Source organism: Vipera berus, assembly GCF_964194415.1.
Source record: "Vipera berus genome assembly, chromosome: 17".
Lineage (NCBI taxonomy): Eukaryota > Metazoa > Chordata > Lepidosauria > Squamata > Viperidae > Vipera > Vipera berus.
The window spans coordinates 2258533-2283166 of NC_138220.1; the positions used below are offsets into that span (position 1 = coordinate 2258533).

Genomic DNA, 24634 nt, shown 5'->3' on the forward strand with positions numbered 1-24634 from the left:
ATTATCCAGTTTCCAGCCTCGCCTCCCCCCCTTAACTTGCAACCGTTTATCTGAATGAGTACGCCATATGTATGCATGTGTGTGTGTGTGTGTATGCGTGCATGCACGCACGTGTATATATAATAAAAATAAAATAAAAAATAATTTTAAAGTCACCTCTTCCCAGATGTTTGCACCGCTTCTTGCGAAGTCTGTCCATCCTCGGGCGAGTGGGCAGCGTGGAAAGGGTTAGAGAGGAAGGGGGGGGAGAGGGTTTTCTTAAAGGGGCAGATCCGGGGGGAAGAAAACGAGGGGGGGTGAAGAATAGCGACCAGGAGGAAGAGGATAGGACGGGCGAGGGGAGAGGGGGAAAAATCCACCTCCCTCCCCCCTCTTCTCTCCCCCCCCCCCAGCCTTTCAACTCTCGAAGAAACCAGCCCTGGAAGGATTGGTGCTGGTTGTTTTTTTTGTTTTTTCCCCCTTCCTTCTCCTTTCTTTTTCTTTTTCTTTCTTTTTTTTCTGGTTTCCCCCCCCCCCCTCCCCTCTTCTTCTTCCCCCTTCCCTTTTGGCCCCGGAGCGGGTGTCAGATTGAATGCTCTCTGCGCATGTGCGAAGGTGTCCGAACTGACAATGCTGGGGAGAGGATGATCGCGCGGCGGCAGAGTAGCTGCGGGTTCAAGGAAGGCTCCAGCGCGCCGGCAAGATGCGATCCAAGGCGCGGGCCAGGAAACTGCCGAAAAGTAAGGTTCCCTTTGTCCCGCGGGGGCGAGCGGAGGCCAGAGGAGGAGGAGGAGGAGGAGGAGGAGGAAGAGGAGAGGAACGCGCGCGCCGGGGGTGGGTGGGGGAGAAAGCCGGGCTGGCTCTCCGGGGAGCACAGGGCGCGGAGGCCAGGCGGGGGTGGAAGTGGGGGCTGCGTGGTTTCTCTCCTCGCCGCTGCGGGCCACAGCCAAGCCGGGCAGACTTCGCTTCCCGGCCGCCGGGCTGCGCGCATCTGGAGCGAGCTCTTGCGTTTTGCTTCGCCCGCTCGGCACTCCCCGGGGATCGGCGGGGGTCGCCCCTTCTGCGCCGCGCAGGGCTCCCCAGGATGGCGGGGTGTGGGGTGTGTGTGTCGGGGAGAGAGAGAGAGAGAGAGAGAGAGAGAGAGAGAAAAGCGAAAGTTAAGCAAAAGTTGAAGCTTCGCAACCCCTCCCCCTCCCCCCCCTGCTCCGAGTTCTTTCCAAGTTCTGGTGCGGAGAGTGTGTGTACATTTCTTTCTTTCTTTCTTCCTTTTTTTTTGCAAAAGTTTTCTTTCCCCCCCCCTCTCTTTTAATTCCCGACTCTTTGAATAGTGGGCGCTAGAGATTCACGGCTGGCAGCAAAAGCGCTGCTGCTGGAAGTTGGCGGGGAGTGCCCGAATGTAGTGTTTATTCTTTTTTTTTTCCGGGTTTTTTTTTGGGGGGGGAGAGAAAGCCATGCAGGCCTCTCAAGTCGCGGGGGGGGGGGCAGACTGGAAATATGCAAAGACAACGGGAGGGCTCCCGTTCATTTGGGGTTCATAGCTGGGGAGGGGGCGAGCAAACGAATAGGCAATCTTCTTCTTCCTCTTCCTCTCGTCCATTATTTTGAGGAGGGGGGGGACAGAAAATGGAAACCGGGGAAATCTCCCGTGGAAGAGAGAGACTATCGTGTGTACCGATATATCTGGGTGGGATACATTGGAAGACGCAGCTGGGGGAGAGGAATCGGCGGCTAATGAAATGCAAACCGGTATTTTTAATATTATTATTATTACTTTAAAAAGCGGGCAACGCAGAAGATGTAAGATTTCGGAGTCTTCCACTGTCAAGTGACGATTTAACCACCACCCCACACACACACACACTTTTTCCTCACCTACTCCCCTCCCGCAAAAAGACCTCCTTGGCCAAAGAACCGAGGACTTTTGCTCGGCTCGCGAGGGAGCTGCAACTCTCGCTTCTTGATCGAACTTTCTGGCGCCCGACTTCAGGTCGGCTCCAGACTGTGGCCGGGGGTGTTCAGTTTGCCTTTTTGAGTTTGATGGACGCCGGCTTTGGCTGTCTACTCTCTCACTCGCTAAGGCCGGGAGGAGAAAAAAAAAACAAAACAAGAAGGCGCAAAATTTCGGAGCAGAAAAGTGTGGTTTGAAAGTTTCTGGGAAATGGAAAAAGGCGCCCGAGTCCAAAGCGGCGGCGGCGGCTTTAAGTGGGATCCCTTCCCATTGCAGACCGATTTTGCGACAGGAAAATTAGACGTTTCGGCCCAGCGGCGGTTCCTGACCCCCACTTCTCTTCTCCCCCCCCCCCGGTCCCCGACTTCTATGGCCTCTAACTTCGCCCTGTGTGATTCGCCTTTCAAGCGCTGCCTTTTCCAAGGACGGAGCAGTTCCTTGCAAAAACGCTTCATTTTTATTTATTTTTTCTTTGCTGGCTGGAGGTGGGGCGGAGGGGGGGTGTCGATCATTCTGCCAAGGTTTCGATTAATTGCACCGCCCTCCCCCTTAAGAAAGAGGCGAGTTTTCTTGTCGCCAGTCTTGGTCTCTTTTTGTTGTTGTTGTTGTTGTTTGGGGTGGTTGTTAACGCTTCCCGTCCGCAAGCCGAGCGTTTTCTCTGGTTCTTGTTCAAGGTCAAGATGACTGCAAGCGGCAGCCTTTTGCTCCGTCCTCCCAGGCCGAGGCTTCCCCGCTTGCCGTACGCGGTTGAACGGGCGAAGCAGCGGCTTTGCAGATCTGATTTAATCCGCGGGAAAGAATGCAAGTTGATTTGTTTCTGCAGTAACGTCCAAAGTTTAAAAGATTGGAAATCTCCCTTTCACTGTTCAGTTAAGAAATGGGCAACACTTACCATGGATTCTTTCTTTTCCTCCCTCCCTGCTTTAAATTCCTTCCTTCCTTCCTTCCTTCCTTCCTTCCTTCCTTCCTTCCTTCCTTCCTTCCTCTTTCTCTTCTTCCTCTTTCTTTTTTCCTTCCTTCCTTTTCGTTCTTTTTCCCTTTCCTCTCTTTCTCCTTCCTTCCTTCCTTCCTTCCTTCCTTCCCTTCTCTTCTTTCTCTTTCTTTTTTCCTTCCTTCCTTTTCGTTCTTTTTCCCTTTCTTCTCTTTCTCTCTCCTTCCTTCCTTCCTTCCTTCCTTCCTTCCTTCCTTCCTTCCTTCCTTCCTTCCCCTTTCTCTTCTTTCTCTTTCTTTTTTCCTTCCTTCCTTTTCGTTCTTTTTCCCTTTCTTCTCTTTCTCTCTCCTTCCTTCCTTCCTTCCTTCCTTCCTTCCTTCCTTCGCCTGCTTGTCCCGGCAGTTTCCACAGGCAAAAAAAAAAAAAAAGGAAGAAGAAGAAATCTCACCGTTTTGGCCTCTTCTTCTCCAGCTGCCACTGCTGGGCACTCAAAGGAGAAAAGGTCTCTCTGACCCCACCGCGCGTGGCTTGCACAAGTCTGAGATAAATAAGCTCTCGAATAATAACTATTTTTTCACGGCGACGGAACTTGCTGGCCAGCAGCGGCTCTGGCCAGGTTGCTGTTCAATCTGTTTTTCAGCCAAGGCTTCCCCGATCTTTCTTCCGAGGAGGCATTTAAACACCAGCATAAAACTTCCCTCGTTCTGAAAATAGTAGTTTATTAAGGGTTTTAACACCTTTTCTCCAGCAGCGATTTGCCCGGGCGGAAAAAGAAAACGTGTTGCATCGAATGGCGCCTGGTTAGAATTTGTCAATTTCAGACGGGGGGGGGGAAATGTAGTGAAATTAACCCCAAATCAGGCGGCCTTTATAAGCGTGGCATCTTTGCTTTCCTTCCTTCTCATTCCCCCCTTCCCCAATTGTAGAGGCCTATTGAGAGAAAAAAAAAACCCTGTATGTTACACATATTGTGTGCGTGTGTGTCTAACAGGTAACACATAACTTTTTTTTCTTCTTAAAAGGGTAGTAGGAGAGTAAAGGTCTTGAAGTCAGACGGGAGGGGGCCGCGGGCTCTTTCTCTCTCCCCCGCCCCCCTCGCCGTTTCCCGCTTGATCCAACCTGGAAGTGTCTTGGCTTTGATAGGGACCCCAGACTCAACCTTTCAGAAGGCCTGGGGGAAAAAAAAGAAAGGAAAACCCAGCGAGCAGGGGCGCTGCCGAGATGGAAAGACGTCTTTTGAAGCCGACAATCCTTTTAAGGATTAAAAACAAAACAAAAAAACAAAACAAAAAAACACGGTAGTCCAGGTTTCCGGATCTCAAGGACCTCCTCCAGGTGTGTGTGTGGGGGGGGGAAGAAGGGAGAAACGGAGGAACGGACCCACCGCTGGGCGAACCGACGGCTAAGGTGGGATCTCCAGACCGAGCCTGCATCGTCGCCTCGGGTGTCCTTAAATGCCTGGTGAGTGGCTAGTTTCGGATTCCCTCCCCAGGCCTGAGGGATCCCCAAATTTGGTTTGACCAGAATTTTTTTTTTAAATTAAAAACAAACCCACCTTGGCTCGTCCAGGCTTGTAATTCAATTTCTATTATTATTATTATTATTATTATTATTATTATTATTATTATTATTATTATTATTATTATTATTATTATTAAACAGTGGGGGGTTCTTATCTACTTAGCAGCGGAGTTTCGAACTTAAAAAAAGGGGTAAAGCGGAGGGGGCACAGTTCAGATCCCCTCCCTCCCCCGCCCCTTGCTGGATGCACACACGATGATTTTATTAATATTATTAACACCTTCCTCGATCATCCTACTTTCACGGGAAAGAGGGAAGGCCAAGTCAAAACGCCGCTGGCTTCGCCTTCCCCCTGCTACGCAAACCGCATTTCAAAGCGGCGTGCTTTTTTTAAAAAAAAACAAAAAACAAAAACGCAGTTTGCGCCCCCCCTCTCCAAGTCCACTTAAGAGAGGCTTTCTTCCTCTAATTACAAAAGAAAGAAAGAAAGAAAGAAAGAAAGAAAGAAAGAAAGAAAGAAAGAAAGAAAGAAAGAAAGAAAGAGGGAAGGACGGGACTTCTCGAGTGGAGAGAAAAGAGCCGGCTGCTTGGAAAGCCAATGCCGCGGAAGTGAAGGTGCTTTAACCGGGATCGGAGGGGGCGAGAAGCGCCCGCTTCCCTGCTCTGAGCGTCTGGGCCTTTTCCTCGAGGGCGGCCGTTTGGCGTTGACCCCGACCTGGAGAAAAATAAATGTGGGGTGTTTTTTTGTTTTTGTTTTTTTAAAGGGACCTGAGACTGGGGGACTGGGGGCTAAAAGATAGAAGGAACGGTTGCTGGAATTGGGTATGTGTAGTTTAACGAAGAGAAGAGTGAGGGGTGACATGATAGCGGTGTTCCAATATCTCAGGGGCTGCCCCAAAGAAGAGGGAGTCAAGCTATTCTCCAAAGTCACCCGAAGGCAGGACAAGAAGCAACGGATGGAAACTAGTCAAGGAGAGAAGCAACCTGGAACTAAGGAGAAACTTCCTGACAGTTAGAACAATTAACCAGTGGAACAACCTGAAGTTTTTAAGAAGAGGCTGGACAGCCATTTGTCCAAAATGGTATAGGGTTTCCTGCCTGAGCAGGGGGTTGGACTAGATGACCTCCAAGGTCCCTTCCAACTTATTATTATTATTATTATTATTATTATTATTATTATTATTATTATTATTATTATTATTATTATTATTATTATTTGGAGTGCCCAAGATCTAATCTGGGCACCCGCCGCGTTTTTCCCCTCCTCCTGTTAATTCCTGAACTACGAAGGTGATGGTAGCAATACTGTCTCATTTATTTTCACTTTCCTCCGCTGAAAGGTTTGGGAAGACTCCCCCAAAAAAGTCACGACTGATTTGGGGAGCTTTACGCTGACTTTATTAAAGTGTGCCTACAGGGCTTCCTTCCTTCCTTCCGCTTCCGCTTCCGCAGATATAATAGGATAGGATAGGATAGGATAGGATAGGATAGGATAGAATAGAATAGAATAGAATAGAATTAGGAATAGCAATAGGAATAGGAAAGGAATAGAATAGAATAGAATACAATAGAATACAATAGAATACAATAGACAGAGTTGGAAGGGACCTTGGAAGTCTTCTAGTCCAACCCTCGCTTAAGCAGGAGAACCTACACCATCTCAGACTGTCTAGCCTCTTCTTAAAGACCTCCAGTGATGGAGCGCCCACGATTTCTGGTGGCAAGCTGTTCCACTGGTTAATTGTCCTCATGCTCTATTAGCTTTCCCCCCCCCCTCTCTCTCTTGTACACTTACAGCAAGGTTGTTGTCATGAGGCACCAGACCTCATTTGGAGAGTCCAGTCTGCTGGGAGTGGCATCAAACATTTTGGCTCACTTCCTATTCAGAAGGTTGAGAGTTCAATCCTACGTAGCAGATGTCTCTCTCTCTTAAAGCGCAAAGATGAAATATCTGCTGCAAATCCCATGTGGTCTCAGGAAGCAGGGCCACCTCCATCCAGTCGCCCTGACTAACCTGAATTAAGGGTTTACAGGATCGTAAAAAGGATATTTTATTTATTTATTTATTTATTTATTTATTTATTTATTTATTTATTTATTTATTTATTTGATTTATATACCGCCCTTCTCCTGGAGGACTCAGGGCGGTGTACAGGGCAATAAAATAAGAATACATTAGATGAATAATTTGGATTATTGGATTTTAACATATTTTAACATGTTGGATTTTAACATTGGCATTTTAAGTTTCTCACATGGTTCCAACACACACCACATGCTTAAAGCCTCCCTCCAAAAACCAGGCTTAAGAATTAAAATGGATACTTTTTAAAGTCTTACCTCTTTTACACTTCTGGGGCGCCAAGACCTGTCAAACTGCCGGCCCGCGGGCCGGACGCGTCATCAGGACGCGTCACCCGGAAACCGCGCCCACCCCTTTGCCGGCGACGGGGAGAAAGGTCGCGCGACGTCACGTGACGTCGCGGGTTAAACATGGCGGCAAAAAGGATAGAAAAGCGGGGGGGGGGTTGTTTTCCTAAGTGAGTTGAAGGGCTGCCTGCGTCAACAGGTTGCCCCCCTCCCCGCAGAAGACCCTCGGCGGGCAGATCTCCCCCCCCCCCAGCCTCTTATTTCTGAGACAGGCCGCCTCTAAAGGCGGCAAGGAGCCTTCTTAAAAGAGCTGGATTTCAAGATTTCCTCCAGGGCTGTTGCTGCCGAAAGCTTTTGTTACTGAGCCTTTTGGAGGGAAACCCACCCCACCCCCCCAAAAAACACACACACACACCCCACGAGCCTGAAATTAGGAATGGCTTCCCCCAGTATAGCAAGCCACAGGCCAAGCGAAGTTTACCCTCAATCCAGCTTTGCTGGTTAGGGGAATGTAGGTTTCTGAACAGCCTGGAGGCATCTGCTGGGTGTGCAGAGCTGGCCTAAAAATGGGTCAAAACAGCAGTTTTTGCCTTAAAACAGAGCCCCTGAAACACCCGTGGTCCTTACTGATTTGTCCGATTGATCGACTGATTATGTGCCATCGAGCTGTTTGTCACTCCTACCGACCACAGGTTTTTCTCCATGACGACCTGTCCCCAACCTGCTCCTGTAACTGAGTTCATACCTGGGACTCCATGGCGAAAAAAAAAAAGTCTTCCCCAACCGTGGGATTTCCAAGTGGTCTCCTGCCCAGACAATTACGACAGCTGCGTCGGTGAGCCGCTGAGATTGCTGATGGTGAGAACACTGATGGCAAATAATTTAATGGGGAAAGGCAACTCCAGCTCTTAAATCTAACAAGTCAGAAACAGACACCATTGGGGGGTGGGGGTGGTTCTACGGTAACTAGGGAAGCCCCCAGTCATTCTGTCTGCCTGGCTTAAGGAGGGAATTGGGCTGCTCTCACTTCTAAGAAAAGGATGGGCAACATATCTAATAATTAATTCTTAGTAAACTAACATCTTTTCAGTGAAGAGGGGTGCTTGAATCTTCTCTGCCTTGTATTGAATAATAATGATGATGATGATGGTGGTGGAAGGTACCTTGGAGGTCCTCTAGTCCAACCCCCTGCTCAGGCAGGACACCCTATCCCATTTCATACGAATGGCTGTCCAGTCTCTTCTTAAAAACCTCCAGGGTTGGAGCACCCACAACTTCTGGTGGCAGGCTGTTCCACTATTCCTGCCGTCAGAAAATTTCTCCTTAGTTCTAGGTTGTTTCTCTCCTTTGTTAATGTGTGTGCAATAATAGGGAATACAGATAGTCCTCGACCTACGACCGGCCGCGACTGAGCCCCAAAATTTCCATTGCCAAGCAAGATAGTGGTTGAGCGGGTTTTCTCCCATTTTTACGACCTTTCTTTTCAAAGTTCAGGGAATCACTGGAGTTACTTAGTCACACGGCCATTAAGTGAGTAAGGCTTCCCCCTTGACTTTGCCTGCCAGAAGGTCGCAAAAGGGGGGAATCACGTGACTCCCCCTGGGACGCTGCAAAACTGTTCTAAATAAAAGCCAGTTTGTCAAGCATCTGAATTTTGATCATGTGACCATGGGGGATGCTGCAACAGTTGTAAAAAAACCCGGATTATTGTATAATCCACTTCTTTCTTTTTTTTTCTTGGCTGTCCAAGGTAACTCTTAAGAGTCTTCTTCAACATGCCAGCTCAAAAATGTCCACACTCTTTCTCCTTGAGAACACAACTTTCACCTCCACAGAGTTGTCACCGGGACAACCATGGCTTGCGTTGAGTCTTGATTTTTTTTTTTTTTTGTAGCCGTAGAGGTATCCCAGATATCTCTGGATATCTTCCCTGAGGACTTCATGGTTGCTCTGCTTAAGGGTGTATTTCTTAAGTGCTGATTCCTTTCCTGTTGAGAGTCGATTCTAAAAGGCAGATATTATTTTATTGCCTTCCTCGTTGTTTCTATTTGCTGTACTTGTCGCGGTGCGTGTGTCTGTTATTTTACACCTTTCCTGGCTATTTCCTTACATTCCTTCCCAGTTTTTCCCCCTTTTTTGTTTCCTTAAAAAGATGTAGCATTGAGATCATGGCCTCATCTAGCGTATTCAGGGATCTACTGATATATTAAGGAAATGACTCGGATATTATTTTTCCCTTGGACTTCCTGAGTGGCTAGTTTTTAGCTTGCAAGTGACCAGGACCCTTTCCTGATTTGGATCCCTACAAATAATATTTGTAAAAGGGAAATATTGGCGTAATAGACACTTGACTCTTGCCCAAGGATACAGACCATTTAGGCTAAGTAACTCCATTGTTTCTAATTCTCCTGTGTGTCCATATATATATATATATATATATATATATATATGGACTCTTCCCTTATTTTCCTTTTAAAAAATCTTTTAGCTTACCACTAGGGAGAGGTGGAGAGAACACCTGACTGTACTGAACAATGTTTTCCTTTGCCCTCCTCATGCCTCTTTCCTTCGGTGTGGTGTCTTTTTTTTTTTGATCGCAAACTCCAACGAGCGAAGAAGTTTCTGCTCCATTACTGTTCTGTGAAATCCACAAGCTGGTGAATGGTGGTGGAAGGGGAAGCAATGGGGGGGTGTCTGTGTGAGGGGGGGAGACAGAGGTTTGAAATGCTTTGAATTATGAAATCATAATTGCTCTCTATGAAGCGTTGCATGAGAGTCCAGCGGACGGCCCCAGGCTCTGCTCAGAGAAAGCAAAAGGGCAGGGTTTGAATTGTTCCTCAGGTTATAAAGTCTTTGGGGCATGGGTTTCCAAAGGTTTTTCTCTCTCCCCCCCCCCTTTTCCTTTTTCTGAAAATGCCAATGAGGTCACCTTACTTAAGGCATAAAGAACTCTTTGTCCCCTTGGGCTTCGGCATTCCTCATCTCTCCTTTCTCTTCCTTCCTTTCTCTCTCTCTCTCTCTCTCTCTCTCTCTCTCTCTCTCTCTCTCTCTCTCTCTCTCTCTCTCTCTCTCTCTTTTTCTTTTTCCCCAGGCCTTTCTCTCTATACAAGGGGGCCTCGGAAATGTAGACCCAGGGAGAAAATCTCTTTTTCTCCCTGGGTGAGGAACACCCAGAAACCATCTTTCTCCTGCTGATCGGTTGTCTAGATCTTGGCAGCTTGATCCGCATGGGCAGCCAGATGGGGAATTTTTTTTTAAAAAAGAATAATAATAATAAAGATGTTTTCTTCTCTCTTACACTGAGGCACAATTAGTTCTGGCGTGAGTGTGCTGTGGGATGCCAAGAGAGCTTCTAGCCATGTGCAGAAATTCCTTGGTGGGGAAATGTTATTGCAGATGCTCAGGGCAGATCTAAGAACACAGGGACCTCCAGTTCAAAGGATCCTGCATGTGTACCTGGGCTTGGACCTGGAACAGAGCTGGAAGGCACCTTGGAGGTCATCCAGTCTAGCCCGCTGCACAAGCAGGAGAGACCTTATACCATTTCAAACAAACCGCTGTCCAGTTTTTTCTTAAAAACCTCCAGCCTTGATTGACATGACCCCCCCAGCAAAAGACTGGCAATCCTGGTTTTGTTCCAAGAATCCCCAATTCAAGGTGCAACAGGCAGTCATTTAATTTTACTCCCAGGGAATCTTGGAGGGGGGGTGCACAGCCTCCAGGCAAGCAGCCACCCTCCCCTCTGAATCCCTGGACCTCCAGCCAGCAGGGCCCAAGGGATGCTGGGAGATGTAGTCCAGAGGCACAAGGACAAGGACACTATTCCCAACATTGACTGACTTGGGCTGATGGATGCTTTGCATCTTTTATTGAGCTGGTCCTAACCTGCTCTTTTGAGAGGATGGAGGTTGATTGGGGAGCATCTTTGACGTTCCAGCTTTAGGCAGGGATTTTTCCCAGGTCGTGCATTTACTGCCAAGGTGGCCTTACAAACTCAGAATGAGGAAGCTCGCCAGCCTTTGAAATCCAGGGGAAAATGTCAGTCTTCTAGCGGCCTCATCTCGTCTGGCGTCCGAAATGCAGGAATTGCAGGAAATTATTAATTTAAACTGAAAAAAAGATTAAAAGCATTAATTCAAACATCAATTTCTTTTATATCCTTGGGATCGCTACCCCATTATCTGTGCCACCAATTGAAAAACGGAATAAGACAGTTGGAAGGGACCTTGGAGATCGCGCTCACAGAAGGCCAGCCTGGTTCTTCCCAATATTGGACTTCTAGCAAGGTCTAGAACTTGAGCTTCAGACCATGGGGTTGGTCCTGGCATCCTGGATGGAGCTCTTTGCCCTGCCAGGATGCCTCCGATGGATGTCATTGATTAAGGAGTTCTCAACAACACAGCACAAAGTCTTCAGCTCAAGGCCACGTTCACATTCTTGAGATCTGTGGGTGTCAATCAATGCAGTTTCTGACCCCAGAACTTCTGTCCGCTTTCTGGAGGCCCTCGTTGGACCAGGTCTTCTCCTTTCCCATCAGCAGTCTCTCTGCTCCCGCTGTTGCCCAGTGGGAGAGACGGTCTCTTTGAACTGGGAAGACTGTGTGGAACACGCCCTCCAACTTTCTCTCCCCGTACAGTTCACGGATACTTTTGGAAATCCATTTCTATCCTGCCTCAAAGGAACCGGAGTTGACCTGGGCGGATTTGGGTAGCTAAGCTAAACTAGAGTTGGGTTTGGAGGTGGTTCTGGAGCTAGGAGAGACCAACCTTTGTTTCCAGCATGTATGAAGCATAAATCAGAATTGGCCAGAAAGTTTTGTTTGTCTGTTTGTTTGTTTAGACATCCCAGCCTCCTGAGAACGTACCCATTATGTTTTATTTACTACGTTTAAGGTAAAAATGGGGCATGACTCTAGCTAGATAAATATCCACCTGTTGTATCTTGCATTTCATTCCAGATAGACCCTCCCTTCCTTCCTTCCTTCCTTCCTTCCTTCCTTCCTTCCTTCCTTCCTTCCTTCCTTCCTTCCTTCCTTCCTTCCTTCCTTCCTTCCTCTTTCCCTTTCCCTCCCTCTTTCCCTCCCTCCCTTCCACCTGACCTCACTATTTCTCTTCACCTTCTTCCAACTTTGTTTGCCTTTCCTTTCTTTCCCAGTGAAAGACACCCACCCACCACTTCCTCTGATTTTTCTTTGCCATCAACGTCTTCTTCGAAGGCCGACCTCGCTGCTCCTCACAGTTCTTTTATTCCCCCCCTCCCCACCATGTGATTCAGTCAGGCAATTAGAAATGGGGAGGGGGAGAGGGAGTTAATCTGGTAATTGAAGTGATGTGTAATTACAGCCTAAATCCAAATTATCTAGGATTATTTTTAAAGGGGGGGGGGAATTCTTATTTTCAAATGAACTCCTTCTCCATTCTACGTTTCCCTGTGCAGTCCCCCATGCCAGAATAACTTTTAGATGCAATGGCTCAGGTGACCCCAAAAGAGGAAAAGTGTGTGTGTGTGTGTGTGTTGATGGAAATTAAGGCAGCAGGGACCAAGAATTTCCTTCCCAAAGAAAGGAACGCTTTAAAAGATGTGAAGCCTGGATGGGTTAGTTTGGCTTGAGCTCTGGCTGGGAAAGAGTGTGTGTGTTTGTGTGTCTCTGTTGAAGCTAGGCATTCTTTATCCCTGGAAAAGCAGCCACTGCATTGGTTGTTAATTGTGGTGCTTCTACTTGCGGAGGGCATGGTCCCTCAACCTTATCAACTTTAAGATGTTGGGGGCAAAAATGCTGACTATGCAAACTGCTTAGAGAGGACTATAAAAGCACTATGAAGCAGTATATAAATCTAAGTACTATTGCTATTGCTATGACGCTTATTTCGTCTTTTCTATGCTGGAGGATAATAATAATAATAATAATAATAATAATAATAATAATAATAATAATAATAATAATAATAATAATAATAATAATAATAATAGTTGGAAAGAATCTTGGAGGTCATCTAGTCCAACCCCCTGCTCAGGCAGGAAACCCTATACCATTTCAGACAAATGGCTGTCCAGTCTCTTCTTAAAAACTTCCTGTGTTGGAGCATTCACCACTTCTGGAGGCAAGCTGTTCCACTGGTTAATTGTTCTAACTGTCAGGAAATTTCTCCTTAGTTCCAGGTTGCTTCTCGCTTTGGTTAGTTTCCATCCGTGGCTTCTTGTCCTGCCTTCTGATGCTTTGGAGAATAGCTTGACTCCCTCTTCTTTGGGGCAGCCCCTGAGATATTGGAACTCAGCTATCATGTCCCCCCTCATCCTTTTCTTCATTAAACTGGACATACCCAATTCCAGCAACTGTTCCTCATATGTTTTTAGCCTCCAGTCTCCTGTTCATCTTTGTTGCTCTTATCTGCACTCTTTCTAGAGTCTCAACCTCTTATTTTTAAGTCGTGGTGACCAAAACCGGATGCCGTATTCCAAGTGTGGCCTTACCAAGGCATTGTAAATTGGTATTAATGCTTCATGTGATCTCGATTCTATCCCTCTGTTAATGCAGCCTAGCACTGTTTTTTGTCAGCTGCAGTAAATTCTATTTGTTTGCAAGAACCTGGCCGTTGTACTTGACAAGCCACATTTTGTGGCTTAACAAATCCAGTTGTGGCTTATTCAGCAAACCATGATTAGTGGGCTCGGTTGTCGCAGTGTGCAGGAATCTAAGCTAAAAGGGTTTTTTCCCCTCTCTATTTCTTTTAATTTCACAGCCATTCCACCCCAGCTCTATTTTCTTTTCTTTCCCTGTCAGCTGCTTCACATGAGCACGCCATCCTGACAACCCGGTTCAGAGAAAATTTAGCCATCATGGTTCGATAAAAGGCAGGAGGCTGGGGGGTGACACAATATTTGTCTAATAGTTAACTGTCTGCTTTTTGGTGCCGGGTGCTCTCTCTGTCATATCAAACCTACTTCATTCTGGCCCAGAAAATTGGCTTAATTATATCAGCGGAATGCTTCTTTTTTTAATTTTGCCTGCAATTAGTCCATCTTGCGACCTGCAATTTATTTTAATAAAAAAAAAAGCAAACCGCCAGCGCTTTTGGTTCCTGAGTCCCCGGGGGAGGGGGGGGGAACCAACGCGATTGGTATGTTTAATTTCATTAACGGCAGTGTGGCCTACTGGAAAAAGAATTGGATCAAATCGGCTTTCTGTGGCTTAAACACCAACGTTTGAAACAATTCATTATTGCATTAGCTGTCGTTCCACTAACTCCGGAGTCCAAGGCACATTACTTGCTATTTTTATAACCTTGTGCAAATGTACTGTTAAGATAATTTGTAATCATGCAGTTGGGGCTTGCTATTCTTACTTTTATTTTTATTTTATTTTATTTCTTTTCTTTTTTTAAAAAAAAACCTGGGCTTGTTGCTTTCTCAGCTAAGTGTGTTTTATCACCCCTCCAAGAAAAGCTATTTGTTTTCACAGGCATGTTTTATGAACCGATTTACAGTGGATTTTCTTTCGAGTTTTCCGTTTATCCTTCCATTGGCAGCATAGATTATTGGCAGCCAGGCAAACGCCATGTCTGATATTTTTCTCCCCCCCCCCCTCTGAATCATACACTTCTGTCTCCTTTTGTTATTTAGTTTGTTGAAAATGGACTTAGCCTACGACCAGAGGCTATTTAACAGTGAACACTAAATCTTACCGTTAATCTCCCAACGCTAAAACATATCCCAGTGATTAACTCAAAAGATCCTGAGACAAATCCCCACATTTAAACATGTTTTCCGCAGCTTCCGAAATGATAAATATTTCCTATTTTTTAAAAAAATAAAATAAAATAGTCAACTGTTGGCCATAGTGGAGGTGGATTGGGTAGTGGGGTGACATTGTTTGATCTTTCTGATTTTTTTTTCTGCGTTTAGTCCAAGCGTTGAGACAGGGCCCTGTTTACCTCCATAGATCATGAGGTCTAGTGCAGGGGTAGGCAACCTTGGCTGGCTCAGGAATTCTGGGAGTTGAAGTCCACGAGTCATGAAAGAGCCAAGTTTGCCTACCCCTGGATCTTGCCACTGAAATCCCAAGCTCTTGTTTTGTTGGCTAAAATGCCCGAAGTTATTTGCAAGCTGTGAAGGACATGGGCTAAGCTAACGATTATTGCTGCCAAATTAAGCCAGTCCTCCCAAAGATTGTCCGATTTGCCGAATTATGAAATAATTCCCTGGTCCTCTGTTGGAAAACGTTTCCCAGCAGTCCCCAGGAGAGATGAACTGGCTGTTAACCAGTTTGAGATGAAAATGTTAAATAAACTTTGGACTGTTGAAAATCCTCTGGTTCCCTTGAATACAATTAACTTAGGACGTGTCTGAACAGAATTGCCTATGTTACAACATAGATTGATTTAAATTGGATGTGCAAATAAACCTCTATTTAAATTGTTTTGATTCCAGTAGTCTGAATCAGACTGATGATCTCACTGTGGACTGAAAAACATGACTACTTCTTCTTCTTCTTCTTCTTCTTCTTCTTCTTCTTCTTCTTCTTCTTCTTCTTCTTCTTCTTCTTCTTCTTCTTCTTCTCCTCCTCCTCCTCTTCCTCCTCCTCCTCCTCCTCCTCCTCCTCCTCCTCCTCCTCCTCTTCCTCCTGTGGTTTCTCAACGTCCTCAACTTTGTGATGGGTGGACTTCAACTCCGCCGAATACTCCAGCATGGATACCTGGCTGGGGAATTCTGGGCATTGAAGTCCACAAATCTTAAAATCACTGAGGTTGAGAAACCCCACTGGTTTAGATAATGTGGAAGAATCAAGCAATGTCATCTGGGCAGGATCACGTCTTCTGGCTTGTTGGGGCTGCCTTCCCAACCCCTTCTGTATACATTGTAATTGACTGTTTATTCTTCCTGATCTGGGAGTTAGCAGCCTTGAGTTGCATGCGAAATGCCGCTCCACTTTTTCAGAAGAAAAGTAGTTTCATTTTAGACTCCGTCACAAACGCCTGGAGTGAAACTGTGCGTCGGCCCAGCTGGGCCTCGTGCTTCGTTTTTTTTTTTTTTTAATTTGATCAAATGGAAACATTTCTAAATTTTCGACCATGATATATAAATAATTCTCCTTTTAATAGAGCCACGGGTGTTCTGTGATCAGTTTCGAAAAGTCTTCTGTGCAAAAATGAACTCTGCCAAGGTACTTTTTTTTTTCTTTTATAGCTGGTGGGAATGGGAACCAAAAATATGATTTCTTTACATTTTGTTTTGCTTTATATATATATTTTAATACAATTGAGTAAACTGGAGCCAGTTCAGCCTTGCAGATAAAAACTGGAATAGCAGAATGGGTAATAAAGAGGGCTGAAATTTCATTTTTTTTTTTTTGCCTCCCCAAACTCTAATTCTTTTCGTTTCTACTTCAGCAGTTGAAGAATTAGTGGATTTTGGTACCATATTGCTTTAGAAGAAAGATAAACTAGGGCAATGATGATTACATTCTGGCTAGTGCAGCTTTCCCAGATCATCAAAATGGCACGTGGGACCTTCTTTGCAGACAATATAAATAACTATCATTTATTCATATTCCGTAATTTAAGTCCACCTTTTCTGACAGCATTAAACGACCTTGAAAAATCACCACCCTTGCTTCCTCTGCATTTCATCTTTCCTCCTGTTGACCACCTCAATCCTGTACATCATCTCTGTTTTATATAAGCGACAAGACAACGCCAGTTGTGATAAGGAACACAGTAACTAAGAAAAGGAACATCATTCAACACAATTATTAGAGCGGAGTAGTTTATGCATGTGTACCTTTGCTGCCCCACTGAAAGACACGGCGGAGAGATTATTTAAGAAGTGTAGGAAGACTAGCAGAAAAAAAAGAGAGAGGTTTTTTTATTGTCATAGCCACAGTGAAACAGGTTTGAGTTGCAATTGGCAGAGTTCAATTAGATTTTCTGTTAGGTCATTGAATTGTGGGGCTCTTGTTTAAAAACGAGAGAGGGGTCCTCCTTCAAAACGGCCCAAACCATCCCACAGATTAAAATAATCAATTAATCCCTTGCTCTGAATCTATTACCGTGGAAAGAGAGTCACCCAAATTACTGTTCTTGCTGTCAGGAAGGGAACATGCCACCAAATAAACACGGGCTTTGCTATAATTTTTCCCCCCTTTTTTTGGAAAGTGCTATTAACACATTCACGATCCTATCAAAACAAATCTGGCGAGGAGACACGCTTGCAAAGCTTTTGCACAGGCCAAGTGAAGGAAACCTGCTTGTTTGACTTGAAAAGCATAATTAATGGGAAGGGGCAAACAGCGCTTAGGAGCCAACCGCCACCCTCGCAACCTCGATGGATAAATTTTGTCCGCATCTTGGGAAGCTTACAGGCAGCTGGTATAAAATAGGATGCTGGTCCATGTATGATACGCCACACAACTTTAAGAGCAACTGTAAGAGTTGTGGATTTCAACCCTCCTGGCTGGGTAATTCTGGGAGTTGACGTCCACCCCTCTTAAAAGTCGCCCAGGTTGAGAAGCAACTAACGTACGCTAAATAAACAATTGAGAGCATCACGATCCCGCATCCAATAAGTTCAATTTTTTTTTACTTCTGACTATCAATTCCTTCCAGCATTTGCATTTCCTGGGGCCATTAGACGAAAAACAATTTGCATTTGGCACCATAAATGCTGGAAGAGAAAAGTGAGGGTGACCTGCAGCATTTTGTTCCTCTTCCCCCAATATCACTACATCAGAAAAAGCTGTCGACGTGGCAGATGTCATTTAGTTTTAATTCTGTTTATTCTACATACTTTTATACATGATGTATTTCTATAACTTGGTGATGATGGTGATGATAATAATAATGATAATGATGATAATAATAATAATAATAATAATAATAATAATAATAATAATAATAATAATAATATAATGTTGGAAGGGACCTTGGAGGTCATCTAGTCCAACCCTATACCATTTCAGACAAATGGCTGTCCAGTCTCTTTTTAAAAACTTCCAGTGTTGGAGCATTCACCGCTTCTGGAGGCAAGGAGTTCCACTGGTTAATTGTTCTAGGATTATAGAGTAACCGAGTCGGAAGGGGCTCTAGTCTAGTCCAACCCCCTGCTCAAGCAGGAGACTTTAGACCATTTCAATCCATCACAACAAAACTGGAAGGGACCTTGGAGGTCTTCTAGTCCAACCCCCTGCTCAGGTAGGAAACCCTACATCGTCTAGTTGTGACTTTGAATGCTCACTAAATGAACAGTTGTAAGCCAGCAGAGTCCCAAAATCCCTTTGAAGACATTGTTTGCCATTCCTATAATTAGGAGAAGGGACAAAATCTCTCTATATTTTTCCCCTAGTGGTATTTCCAAAATCCTACATTTTATCTCCTTTAAGGAAATCTATACAGAATCCTTCAAGTGAGCAACTTTTAATGCAAAAGCTTAAGTGCCTTCGCCATGTTTCCTTCTGCCTTCCCCCCCCCCTTTTTAAATTTCCCTGCCGTTTACCAAGCCTCTTAACCTCCTTGAAAACAGGTTGTTTTGAATTGTGGGGGTGGAAGCGGTTTTTTATTTTGACCCTTCTCTTTTAGTATACTATTTGAGCTATATTTCTAGACATTGGTTTTTAATAAAGCAGTTTAGGATATTTGGTCGTGCACACAGCCTCCGGAAAGCCAGCATCCAAAGCCAGCCAATAAATTACATACATAAACAAGTCAGTTGATTTTATGTTTTGGCTGGGTATTTCACTGCAACTCGTTTTGGGGTGGGTTTTTTTGTTTTTCCCCCCCTAAATTGCATTTTGAAGTCGATGTGGTGCGATTTTGTAGGCCGCCTTGGATAGGCCGCCCAACGGAAAAGTATGGCTGTTAACTTTCCTAAGATTTGAGGAGTCTTTTTGTAGAGCGAGCGTCCTTCTCTTTAGATCTCGGCACAAATACTGTATATTTTCTTGAAAGATTTTGCTACGGTTAGACAAAACGCTCCGGGGCCTCCTCAGTTTTCAACACAGGTAGTCCTCGACATACGGTGACGAATGGACAGCCATTTGTCTGAAATGGTAGGGTTTCCTGCCTGAGCAGGGAGGTTGGACTAGATGACCTCCAAGGTCCCTTCCAACAATATTATTATTATTATTATTATTATTATTATTATTATTATTATTATTATTAATTAACTGAGCCCCAAATTTCTGCTGCTTAAACGAGACAATTGTTCAGCGAGTTTTGCCCCATTTTACGACCTTCATTGCCACGTTGTTAAGTGGATCCGGCTTCCCCCATTGACTTTGCTTGTCAGAAGGTCGTAAAAGGGGATCGCGTGACCCCTGGACACTGCAAACCGTCATAAATGCAAGCCGGTTGCCCAAATATCTGAATTTTGATCACGTGACCCCAGGGGATGCTGCAACGGTTGTGGGTGTGAAAAACAAATTTTTTTTCAGCGCCGTTGTAACTTCGAAAAGTCACTAAATGAACTCTGGTAACTTGAGGTTAATGCAGTCAAGCCTTCACTAGGAGTCCTTGGATCAAGATTTGATGTTGGAAGAAAAAAAAAGGGGGGGGGAGGCATAGTTTTGTTTTTCTTTAGGCCAGTCTTACACACAGTGTGTTACTTTTTCTGTTGTTTGTTTGTTATGTCATTTTTAGGGGGCTTTAGAATTGCTGTCCATTTTCTTTGGGGGTGTCATTTCAAGGCCATTTGGTCGTAGCAAAGCCAAGTCTGGATGGCTGCAATTTAAATGTTGTTCGTTTTTTCTCCAGGGTTCTTAAGCCTCCATAAACTCTCACTTAAAGGGATGTGTGTATCCCCAAAATGTGTGTGTGTGTGAAATTAACCCCGTATTATGGTCTTCGGCTTTGAAACGGAGATGAGCACCGGCCCCTAGAGTCGGAAACGACTAGCATGCATGTGCGGAGGAACCTTTATGGTATAAGTGGACTGTATATGGAAATTTAACATGAAAAGGCATCTGTAAAAAGGACTGACTGCCCAGCGCAAGTTTTTAGCTGGATTTGTTTTTCCCTAACGGTCCTAAGAAAAAAGTCTCATTTTAAAATTTAAAAAGCCCAGAGTCCTGTCTTGAATCCCAGTTAGGAGGTGGTGGAGCCAGGCATGGAACCCGTTGCAAAACAGCAACAAAACAAATAGAATAGCCTGTTTTGCAGTGTCGGGTTCCCAGATAATGACGTACTTGCGTGTGAAGATATTAAATTGCAAAGCGGTGCCAGCCGAGGACGGTTGTGAACGTGAGCCTCGGTTAACAGCTCGGGCTTTGCAGCCTTCTAGTGAGTGACAGGTTACAAATGGTGTCGTTAGCACGGTGGCTGTGATCTCTCGGGTTTTGCCCTCTGCTTTGTCTCTCCTTTTGCACTCTCTTCCAGAGGTTGAAGGGAGTCACGCATTTCCTCTTAAAGGAATGTAGTAGTGGTTGGGTGTGGGTGTGTGTGGGGAGGGGGGGGGTAGAAGAGGAATGTGTTGTGCAGAAACCTTAGCCTATTTAATGTGCCCCATCATTAATCCAGGGGTGTTAGCTTTAGCCTAGAAGAGCTCTGGATTTATATGAGGTTAAACTAACAATCTTTGCCAAGTCAGTGAGTGAAAAATAGTCTGGAAGGCATCACTCTCTCTTCCAAGAGCGAGGCAAATTCCTAGAGAGGCCTTGTAACAGTGGAGCTCTCTAGGAATGTAGCTGCACTCTCCTCCTCCTTCTCTTCTCTTCTCTTCTCTTCTCTTCTCTTCTCTTCTATTCTATTCTATTCTATTCTATTCTATTCTATTCTATTCTATTCTATTCTATTCTATTCTATTCTATTCTATTCTATTCTATTCAACCTTCTCCTCCAAATCTCGATTTAGGAACATTTTGAGCATCTCATTTTCTCTCACCCAGGGGGATCCTGGGTGGCTTACATGATCATCTAACATCTGCTTGGAGAGATGGGAGATCAGTGTGTGCCTGCTCTGCCCCAGATCTCCTGAGTTGGCCCAGCTGTGTTTTGTGTCTTTCATCCCTAACTCAGCAACTGGTTTGTGGTTACAAGGGGCCTACTTTGCCTCTTTCCTCCCAGGGGAAGGGGCTGGAAATGTTTCTGCTGCTACTGGAAAAGGGGTCCTCTTCCTGGGGGGAGGCGGGGAAAGGAAACCCCATTCTTTCCTCCCCACCCCCCACCCCCAAACAAAGCTGGTAAAGCTAATTCTGTGGGGCAGGTGAGGTTGTGTGAATTTGCTTGTCAATGTACTTGTTTGGGTACGTTGACCAGCTTCTCAAAGCACGCTCAACTCATCCGGCGGCTTCTCCGTTGTGGGCTGAAAAGCCACCCTCTGGAGTTGTAACAGGGGTGGGGAGTAAAAGGTATTTATTCCTGATAACTTAGGGTATAAATAGGGCAAGTACGAGTGCTGGTGGGTCAGTCAACAAAGCAGAGGAGGGTGTTTTTTTGTTTTTAAAGAAAACATGTTTCACACAAGGACTGAACCTGGCCAATGTGGTCTGGGGTGGGTGGGTGGGAGGTGAATGTCTAGAGTCTCGGGGTAGGGGTTGATGTCCATCTGTCCATTCGGTCAGATACATTATAGGTGGTCCTTGACCTGGATGCAGGTAGAGAGGAACTCAGGTCTCCTGAATTCCACCCTCTTTTAGGTGTTAATCTTCTCTCCCCTCTGTTTTTTTTTCCCCCAAGTTCATCCGAGCCCTGGGGAAAAATAAAATAGAACACCATCCTCTAATAATGGCAGCAAGCTAGTCCCTTAGAGCCAGGGCTGGACGGGCTGGTCACTTCGCTTGGCACTCCTTCTCTCTCTCTCTCTTTTTGAACTGCAAGGCCTCCCAGGATCAGGAGTCTTGCGTTGCCTTCCTCCTCTTTGCCTTCTCCCCCTCGACAGACAGACGACCCTCCTTCAAAGGGAAAGGGGAAAGAGCTTCCCGGGAGGGCTCAGTGCTCCCGGGGGTCTCCGGAGATCTGCCCCTCGCTAGCCTCCCTGTGAAACAGAGCATTACATTGTCAGAGGTGGGAAGGCGGGGAGGGTGGTGGGGGCAGAAGGGTGCCAGGAGAATGAAATCCAACTTTTTGTTTTCCCGCCTCGGTGTCCCCGTCTACTTGGCAAGCGAGAATCCTCCGTGCAGGGATTCCGCCTCAAGTAGGACTGCATTTCTTAGGGAGACCAAGAGGCATTCCCTGGAGAAGAGTTCCATCCCTTTCTTGCTGGAACTGCATTGCGTAAAGAAGTCTTTCTCTTTCTTTCTTTCTTTCTTTCTTTCTTTCTTTCTTTCTTTCTTTCTTTCTTTCTTTCTTTCTTTCTTTCTTTCTTTCTTTCTTTCTTTCTTTCTTATCTGCCTACCTATTTAGCTACTTACTTACCTGTGGGTCTTTCTAGATATTTTGGAGCTTGTGTGAGAGTTCCTTCCTTCCTTCCTTCCTTCCTTCCTTCCTTCCTTCCTTCCTTCCTTCCTTCCTTCCTTCCTTCCTTCCTTCCCTTTCTCCCTCTCCCAGACCTAAGCAGGATGGGTAGCCTCTCTTTTCTGCCAGGACAATGGGAGCTGTAGTCTACCTGCATCTCTTAAATTCACATTCTACTATCAGTGTTGCCCCTTTGCCAGAGGAATATCGCCCATCGCCCTCTTTTATATGTGAATAAACCGCCCTTGATTTAGTCCACCATACCTACGCCCTAAGTCACGGCTTCTGCCCCAGACACTAAACATTTGATGAACCTGAAGCATGAACCCAGATGTGGTTTGCCCAGGGCAGCAAAAGGCTTCCATTGGACAAATGCTAGACTTTGTGTGTTGTGTCTGGTTGTCATTTTGGAACAGCCACAAGTGGACGGCTGACCCAGGAGCTTCCCTGTTTCCATACCGCGGCCGTTTTTCCTCCTCCGCCTCAACGCATTCTCCCAGGCATTCGTTTGTCTTTAAATAACTGTACATAAAAATACATGGTTAATTAAGGGCAATGAGTTTATCCTTGGGATTTATGCAGAGAAAAGAGAGAGAGAGAGAGAGAGAGAGAGAGAGAGAGAGAGAGAGAGAACCAAAACACACACACACACACACACACACACACCATGAAACCCCCCAATCTCCAGTAGTGAAACCATTAAGTAATGGAATTTCAGCCTGTAAACATAGCATAATTCACTCATCAAGAAATGCTAATGAGTTGACTGCAAGCCACTGATTTGAAGAAAAATGCATGGCCCGGCCAGCGGGAAGGAGGGAGGGAAGCGAGGGTATTCTGTTGCATGGGGGAAAAAAAAACCCCACCAAATTTCACTCCAGGCCTCCCCCCCTCCTTTTTTTGGGGATAAACTGTGTTTAAGTTGGAGTGATGGAGGGAGTCCTGCCCAGTCTGCTTTGGAACACAAGGGCATCCGATTCGGTGAAGGGAAAAAAAAAGGAGGATTTTGCGGTGGTTCAAAGCTTCCCCTTCCCCCCCCTCCCGAGAGCCTGCTGATGAAAAACTTTATTAAAAAAAGCTTTCTTAAAAAAAAAGAAAGAAAATAGGAATTGCATCCCACTTCTAAGAGCATCCGGTCCTTCCCCCCCCCCCCCCAGCAATTACTCAGAGGAAGATGTGCAGAAGAAGGGGCAAGGCTAAAGCAAGGGGTGGGTTGCCATATTTTTTCCAAAGGCCTTAGTGCAGGGGTCTTTATGACTGGTGGACGTCAACTCCCAGAATTCCCTAAGCAGCCAGGTTTGGAACCCCCCCCTAGATGAAAGGAAGGAAACATCCCGAGTTCAGCAGTATAATAATGCTAATAAAGACCATTGAGCATTATCGTCATTAATTTAAAATTAAAAGAGCAAACCCGTAATAACAAAAGAGTCAGTCACTTGTCTGGGATGGTATAGGTTCTCCTGCTTGAGCGGGGGGCTGGACTAGAAGACCTCCAAGGTCCCTTCCAGATTCTATTCTATTCTATTCTATTCTATTCTATTATTCTATTCTATTCTATTCTATTCTATTCTATTCTATTCTATTCTATTCTATTCTATTCTATTCTATTCTATTCTATTCTATTCTATTCTATTCTATTCTATTCTATTCTATTCTATTCTATTCCATTCCATTCCATTCCATTCCATTCCATTCCATTCCATTATATTCTTTTCTTAAGGCCTTGATTCTAATGGTTTAAAAAGCGTTTTAAAGGACGCCAGAAGAGGTTGAGTAGGACTAATTTTGAGAAGGCCAACCAGCTCAGAGCCAGCTAAACCTCACGTGAAGATCTACTTTGCACAACGGAGACGTTTCTCCTCCTAGTCTCAGCCTCCCCCCCCCACAGCGCGCCCCCCCATGGTGGGGAATTACCAACAATTTGTCCTGCATTATTTGGGTTGGATCTGGTCCAGAAGATAGTTCAAGTTTCCAGAGTTTGTTTTTGAATCCTGGGATTCTCTCTCCTCCTGATTATACTGGAGGGGATTCATGTTTATTATCCAAGCTGGGTCCTGTGGTATCCTGATATATAAATATAATTTTGATCGAGCAGAACTGTTCTGGCGGGTGAAAAGCAATGGAGTAGTCTTTCTCAGAAACTCTTTGTTCTGGAGTGTGGAGCAGCTCAGAAATCATCTTCCTTAGTTCTCTTATCTCTATCTCTATACCTCTATATCTATCTATAGCTATATCTGTCTGTCTATCTCTAGCTCTGTCTATATCTATCTATCTATCTATCTATCTATCTATCTATCTATCTATCTATCTATCTATCTAGCTCTGTTTCTCTATATTATCAATCCATCTATCCATCTCTCTATTTTTAGCTCTATATTTATTGTCTATTTATCTATCTCTATCTCTCTATATCTATTATCCATCTCTGTCTATCTCTATGTATGTATGTATGTATGTATGTATGTATACAGCCATTAAATAGCATGCTGCAATATTTCCAAATCT

At 45.1% G+C, this 24634-nt stretch overlaps 1 protein-coding gene across 1 annotated transcript in view; it reads left to right on the forward strand.

Annotated features, from left to right (window-relative positions):
- Positions 1-682: 682 nt before the first annotated feature.
- Positions 683-24634, forward strand: part of PRDM16 (PR/SET domain 16) — a gene marked incomplete at its 5' end in the record, with an annotated part of 172859 nt that continues 148907 nt past the window's right edge. The window contains one exon of the mRNA XM_081341093.1: positions 683-719. Coding sequence (XP_081197219.1) covers positions 683-719 — 37 coding nt within the window. The remainder of the gene's footprint in view (positions 720-24634) is intronic.